Consider the following 7,260-nt stretch of genomic DNA (forward strand, 5'->3'; position numbering starts at 1 on the left):
CTCGCCCTCCACTCATCCGCGTGGTGAGCGTGCCGGGAGATCTGATCTGGGTCGCTTTGGCAGGCAGGTAGGCACGCACATGCACGACACGGGCTTAACGAAAGGCTCCATCGGTTGAGCTTTCTGATGACCTCGCACCAAACCCCGGCCTATATAACTCGTCCCATCTTCGCAAACCAGCACATGTTTCAGAACATCAGCTGTGGTGGTGAGTGGTGACACCGATCGGAGGCCGTCCTGCTGATCACGACGGTAGACTTTGGCCATGAAAATACATAGCTCATGTGCTGCACGGCGTAGGCGGGCATATGTGTCGATGTCTTGTGGCGTCGCCGGGCCTTTGCCATCTATCATGGGGCGGTAAGCTGCTTTGTCTCGTCCCAATAATTGATTTCCTCTGGGCGGATGGTGGCTAGCGAGGAAAATGGCGACTCGCGCCGTGGAGGTCTCACGTTCTTTGCCCCGCGCACCACATGACCTCGTTGGTAGAGACTTGTCCAAAAGATTTGTGCTCCTGATTTTCGGATGGCTACTTGCGAGATTTTTCCTTTCCTTTCCCTACAAAGTGAAAGCGAGTTGGATATGCGACGTGCCGTAACAGAACATTGGAGAAGTTGACGTATCATTTCTTTCTTTTGGAATCAATATGGTAGAAATGTCATGGAAGAACAGGGATTCAGGTTTGCATCCACAGCTTTAGCCGAGGGAGAAACCCAACCCAATGCTCTTATATTTCTTTACGGAGAGAGTAGTAGATATTCACGCATGATCAAGGAAGATATAGGAGCAAACATCATGGCAGCAACATTTGTCCGTTTGGCAAGTAAACCTACATGGGTGGATTTTGGAACAAAATGATTGTGCCCACACTGTTTTTCTACTTCCCAAATGATTTACCGGCTTCGAGTTGTCGGGGTTGAGGAGATTTTAGAAAACTAATGGATAAGGATCTCATTTGATTTCAGATTTGACAAGAGAAGGCGCCTTGTGTTTACGTAGTGTTGAGGTTACATCCAAGGACCAAGGCTGACTGGTAGCATATCGATCATATAGAATCAACAGTTGACACTACTAAGCACACCTAAAAAGGTTTGGGAGCACAATGATCATGGCTACACTGTTTTCCTACTCCCCAGTTGATTTTCCGGCTTTCAGTCGAGCAAAAAGCAGAGAGAAAAACAATGGATAAGGGTCTCGTGTCGCATCGACAAGAAAAGGTTGGCATGTGTTTGCGTAGTGTTAAGGCTGACTTGAAAGATGCTGAGGATAGATTAATGGTTGACACTGCCAAACTACCAAGTAAACCAGAAAGGGTTTAGGAACAAAATCATTGTGGCTCCTACTCCGCGACCGATTCATTGGCTTGGAGTTGAGGGGAAAAAAGCAGAGAATTCTGGATAAGAGTCCACTGCACATGGACAAGAACTGTGGCTTGTGTTTATCTAGACTTGGGTTACATCAGGTCTGACTTCATAAGATGCTTAAGGATATGTGATGAATATTTAGTACTCCCAGTAAAGTGAGGGAGTAGTGACCGTTGAATTAGCACCAACTGGGCAATGCTTCAACAGAAGCTGAAGAAACCTTTTTGCGCACAAATATCTGGCTTTGATTGAAGTTGTGGGTATTTTTGGAACCAGGATAAGAGTCAGATTAAGCTAGAATCCAGTGATAACCAGCCCCACAGAGAAGACAGAGATCTAAAAATCATCAGCACACACCTTGTCTAGCCAATTATTTTGGAACATAAGCGTACATGTTACTATGTCAGTAAGTAAAACCATTACCTTTTTCCTCTTGCCTTGTGGAAGGTGCAACTCTGCCAATTGGGAGCTTTGAGCTTTTGACGCCTCCAGGGATGTACACAGGAGAAGGATGAAAAGGCAAATCCCTATCTGACAGTAGATGTCATGCAGATCTACACGAAACAAGGACCAAGGACCACTCTTGAGATCAAATCATTAGTAGGTCATGTCCTTATCATGTGCCAATACACAGGCAGAGGGCATTTATTTGCTATGGTGGTAGCAACAGAGCAGTCATAATCAAAGTAGCATGATCATGGCAAATGAACAGGCAAGAAAGCAAGGAGAACGTTATAACAAATTGATGCTGACTGAATTTCATCATCCAATATCTTCTTGATTAATAACAGCAGAAGGTTGTGACCAGGAAAAGTGATAGTGGTCTACATTGATCTACAAAAATAAGTTGTGGAAACTATAAAAAAAATGGGAAGAGAAAATTTATCGTCGCTGGGATAATCTAAAATACAAGGCAAAAAAGTTGATGGAACATTCCAACATAGATAATGCCGTTCCTTCGTCTGAGCAGATAGATTGAACAGTACATGGCAAAACACCAAAGGCTGGAGACTTGAGGGCAAAAGGAACCATGTAAAATCTGCTGCCGAATTGGAGCCGACCTTCAGCAAGTCTCTGTGCAATCATTAATCGGTTCCGACAACTCAACTATGATACAACAAAGGCATCGGTCTGGTGCTGGCCAGAAAAATAACTCATATTCCATTGAGAATAAGGTGAGATGCCTCACCAAGATACATACATCAAAGAAACCTCATACAGGTTCAAGTCTCGACTCAATCAGCCCAGAAAAGAATAATTGATGATCTGCTTAATTAAATGATGCATTCATATTTCCCGCAAAATCATCCGCAGGGAACTTCCTCTCTGGCTCTGGCATACTTGAACAGGAATACAACAGCAGTGATCAGGAATAGTAGAACAAACATGACCATACAACAAACTTCTTCAATGGCAGTACTACAAGATGTTGACAAATGATGGAGCATCTTCCCTTGGTCCTGCCAACGATCGATACAGGTACAGCTTATCAACGGTATCCATTTCCCCTTCATTTTCCTTCATTACTTCAACCACCAGATTAGGCATTTGCTGAGCTACATCCCCACAACCCTTCACAGTTAGCCTGCATGAGTTCATCCAAAAGAACCTCATGTTGTAAAAATAGTTCAGGCCAGAGAGCAATCCTTTGTCGCCAAAAGGGCTATCCCTGACCTCAAGCTTCTGCAACCTAGTGCACCCCTCAAACACGTGTTGAAGAGACATGTCACTATTCCCGGCAAAGGCAACAGACAGAGTCTTTATGAGTTTTCCGTGTCTTCCAATGTATGCAAACGCCTTATCAGTGAGCAGGCCAGAGACTGAAAGTCTGGTGAGCTTCTTGCAGTTCATCACAATCGCCCCAAAACCCTCATCCATGGGCGCCCCGGTAATCCGATCAGGGCGGTGGCGGCCCATAATACAGAGGCGGAACACCAAAAGGTCAGGGCAGTTCTCGGACATAGCAATTACTGCTGCATTTGTCATGCGCTGGCAAAAGTAGAGAATTGATTCGAGCTTTCGGCAGCCTTCTGAGATTGCCTGGAGACCAATATCTGAGACTGAGCCCTCAGAATCCTCGGTGGCATCCAAAGGAAAAACACGTAGCTCACGGAGATTTGAGCATGTTTCAGCCACAGCCCTAAGGCCTTCATCACCCACAGTATCAAGAACCTACAATAAGAAATTGGAACACCAACACCTGATGTCAAAGTACATAAACCAATATATCTATCAATGTGGCGGCAATAAAAATCACAAAATACTTACCCATAAAGTGCGAAGATTGACGCAGTGGCGAATAACTGGTATGAACTCTTCAGCAGTTAGACCCGCAAAGCTAAAATTGAGGGAAGTGAGATTGGCACAAACTTGGTAGATTGCTGGGAGGTATGCTGCATTGGCATCCAAGAAACCTGACAAACAAACAAGTGATCTGGACGCTGCGAAAGAGGTAGCGAGCTCAGACACAGACAAAGCACCCCCAGGGCCTGGCTCAGATCGGAATGATCCAGTGCCAAGGTGAGTTAGATGGGGTGCCCTTGCCATGAGACGACGCAACTGCTCTATCGACACATGGTCATTAACGCGAAGACGACGCAGAGCTGGTGAGCGTGCAACAAGTGCCTCCAGGGCCTCAAAGTTGAATGGGACACTAACACAATCAAATACAAGCGACTCCAGCGACGTGTTGCACTCTGGAAACTTGGAGATCCAATCCACTACTTCACTCTCCTCCTCATGGAAATAATCTTCAGTCAGATCCAGTACTCGAAGATGCCTAAAAAAATAGATGCAACGATCCATAAGATACACACTTGAGTACTAGTATATCACAGTTTGCTAGAACTATTTGCCATAACCATAACAGAAAAACTATCAAAAGCTGAGTGCGAGTAACGGCAAAGATTCGAGTGTGACACTACCAAGTGTCACGAACTGAGTAGAGCTCAAGAACAATAAAGATCTAGCTTTGACAGAACGTGTAGGGATGAGAACCCAGCAAGGCAATAAAAGCTATTGCCTAGATCAGATTCTGATCCATGGCAAAGCCGGACCAATAAAACCGAAAAAAGCATAAAGGAGTAGGCGTGCACATTAAATAAAGTGGGAATGGCATGATGCAGCTGAGAAGTGAACAAATGCGCCAATGACAGTATGATACTGTCCCAGCCCGTAAAGCTGATACGTTGATACGCAAAGACGAGAAAGGGAACCGTACCGGCAGCCCTCGGCGATGACGGCGAGGCCGCGCGTGGTGAAGCCGTCGCAGCAGACGAGCGAGAGCTCCTTGAAGAGCGGGAAGGACCTTGGGATGAGCGCGAGCTCGTCGTCGGAGACGGTCATCCGCTTGAGGCAGATGCGCTCGAGGCGCGGATAGGCGGGGCCGAGCGCGGCGACCCAGGGGGAGACGTTGGCGCCCCAGCCGTGCGGCACGAGGCTGAAGTCGGCGAAGCGGGGCTTCCCCTTGAGCACGACGGCCCGCACGCCCCCGAAGCGCTCGACGGCGCGGCGCGGCGAGACGGCGTAGCAGTTGCCGATGAAGAGCTCGCGGCGGGTCTGCGCCTCGGCGCGGTACCAGGAGCGGCAGACGAGCGAGGCCGCGTTGCGGTCGCGCGCCGCCGTGAGGAACTCGAGCACGCTCTCCAGCACGTTCTCCAGCACCTGGTCCGGCGGCGCCCACCTCCCGCCGTTGCTGCAGCCCCTCAGATCCGGCGCCCACCTGTCGCCCCCTCCCGGCCCGCCGCTGCCGGAGGAGTCGTCGCCGTCGTCCTCCGACATCTGCGATGGCGGCGAATCCGTGTCCTCCGCCGCATCGCGCATGCCGGCGGGGGCTAGGGTTACGGCGGGCTGGGGGATCGGAGCGGGGGAGGGGGAGGAGGGGGGAGCGCTCATGTGACGAGGCGCTGGAGGTGAAAAGGATTAAATAATGATTAGATCTGAGGAGCGAGCGAGGTGGACTGAGCGAAGCAATGCCCGTCCTTTTTATTCCTCTCGCTCTCGCTCTCTCTCCTCTCGCCGGTGAAAGTTTGGATTTTTGGAGATGGATGGATGGTGAGCGATGCGTCCGGACGACAGTGCCCGGAGACGACCGGGAAAGCACGGAAGAGGACGGGTATGTACGTACGAATTTACGTTGCGGCACACAGAGAGATTGATGATAATGGAAGGGAAGAAACATGGTAGGTGGCTAAGGAGCGCCGCTGCGCTCGTTTGTTCTTTGGAGCGCATCGCCGTATATAGTAAATGCATGTCCTTCTGTTCTGCTGTCTACGCTAGAAAAGAAAATTGCTTGGCCACACCCCATAGCGCATATGGGTGCCGATTGAATCAGCCTAAATCCTATCCCTAAGTGCATTTATTTGAGGTTTAGAAAGTTGTAAAAGGCATAACTTTCGATTCAAGCATCAAAATCCAGTTCCGCTTTCACCTTAGATTTCTGACGACGAGTTCTTCAAAACTAGATCTCGTATGAATACATTTCATCAAACTTTTTAGGACAACTTTGGTTGCAATTGAGGCAACTATAATGCTATAGGGAAGCAACTTCTTCTTTTTTGCCTAGAACGAAAAAAATCACACAAAACATAAAGCATCTTTAGTGCTACATACAAAGCAACTTCACTGCACTATGTGTATCAATTTGGTAACATTATCCCAACTTGTCTATCATGGTTGCTCAAATTGCCTATTGTTGATGCTTAGTTGCCTACGGTTGCCTAGTTGCCTACTATTGGTAATTAGTTGCCTACAATTGCTTCTCAGTTGCCTAACTTTGCAAAAATAGTTGCCTACAATATTATGAAGTTCTTTATCATTGTTTTTCTAAGTTGCCTACAAACACTCTGAAGTGGCCAAGATTCACCATCGTGTTGTCTACCATAACTAGCAATAGCTAACGCAAGAGCATAATCGGTAGACGACATCATGGTATTATAGGTCATTTAAAAGCAATGGCGAGCAATAACAATAAGCAACTTAGAAGTATCGGTGAGGAAGTTAGGAGAATATTACATAAAATTAACTAGGATACAAAATGTAGTGAAGTTGCTTGCTTTTAGCACTAAGGTTGCCTCTTATCCAAGGAAAGTTGCTTACGAAGGTGATGTGATATTATCCACCTCTGTTTAAGTTGTTCTATATTATTAGTTAGTTGCTTATTGTTGCTAATTAGTTATTTTTAGGAGTGAAGTTACTTCTGTTTAGTATTAAAGTTGCCTCATCCAGTGCCACAGTTGCTTTCGAAAGAAAAAAATAAAAGAAACATATCCATTTGGGGTTTAGTTTTGACCTAACTAGCCAACTCATGTGTGTTTTGCATCATTATATCTGAAGACGTTAATGATTTTCATAGATTACTTGACCAAAATTTAAGGACTTGCATAGGTTTATGGGCAATTGTCTAATCCGTCCCCTTGTCATTACCCCCTATGCAACTTCTCATCTAACACTCGCGACCTGGCTAGCCCACAAGTGCACGCTCAGTAGTGTTAACAACTTAGGTCCAAAGTCGCCTATATATGAAACTAAGTTGTATGCAACTAAGGATGATGTTAAGCTACTAGCTAGTCATGGTAGCCACCTTAGGGTACTATTAGCATACCTTGAAAACTAAGTTGCCTACAATATTATGAACTTAGCGATGAAGCTAGTTATGATAGACTACTTGCTAGTTATGGTAGGAAGATTAAAGGGTGAAGGTATTTAGCTTGGTAGTCATGGTAGTCAACTTCAAAGGGATTTTCGTTGATATGCGATCATACTACGGATACTAATAAGAAGTTGCTTTTTATAGCACTAAAGTTGCCTGTGCAGCATTCAAAGTTGCTTTAATTTTTTTTATCGAAACGTACCAATATGGGATCTAGTTTTTAAGAACTCATCGCGAGAAACACAA

The 7,260-nt window shown here is 46.2% G+C and overlaps 1 protein-coding gene across 1 annotated transcript; it reads right to left on the reverse strand.

The window, feature by feature from the left end:
• Nucleotides 1-2,099: 2,099 nt before the first annotated feature.
• Nucleotides 2,100-5,324, reverse strand: LOC119321796 (transport inhibitor response 1-like protein). Its single transcript, XM_037595332.1, has 3 exons — nucleotides 4,585-5,324; nucleotides 3,633-4,143; nucleotides 2,100-3,536 (listed from the first exon to the last, which is right to left on the reverse strand). Exons 1-3 carry the CDS (start codon nucleotides 5,256-5,258, stop codon nucleotides 2,784-2,786), a joined length of 1,938 nt encoding a protein of 645 aa, XP_037451229.1. The 5' UTR covers nucleotides 5,259-5,324; the 3' UTR covers nucleotides 2,100-2,783.
• Between the last annotated feature and the right edge of the window lie 1,936 nt (nucleotides 5,325-7,260).

The sequence above is a fragment of the Triticum dicoccoides genome, chromosome 6B, assembly GCF_002162155.2.
Source record: "Triticum dicoccoides isolate Atlit2015 ecotype Zavitan chromosome 6B, WEW_v2.0, whole genome shotgun sequence".
NCBI classification, from domain to species: Eukaryota; Viridiplantae; Streptophyta; class Magnoliopsida; order Poales; family Poaceae; genus Triticum; species Triticum dicoccoides.

Coding starts and splice junctions, on each gene's coding strand:
- LOC119321796 (XM_037595332.1), bottom strand. CDS start 5,258: ATGAGCGCTCCCCCCTCCTCCCCCTCCCCCGCTCCGATCCCCCAGCCC. Junction 4,144..4,584: donor GTCATCGCCGAGGGCTGCCG/GTACGGTTCCCT, acceptor CTATTTTTTTAG/GCATCTTCGAGTACTGGATC. Junction 3,537..3,632: donor TCAATCTTCGCACTTTATGG/GTAAGTATTTTG, acceptor TTCTTATTGTAG/GTTCTTGATACTGTGGGTGA.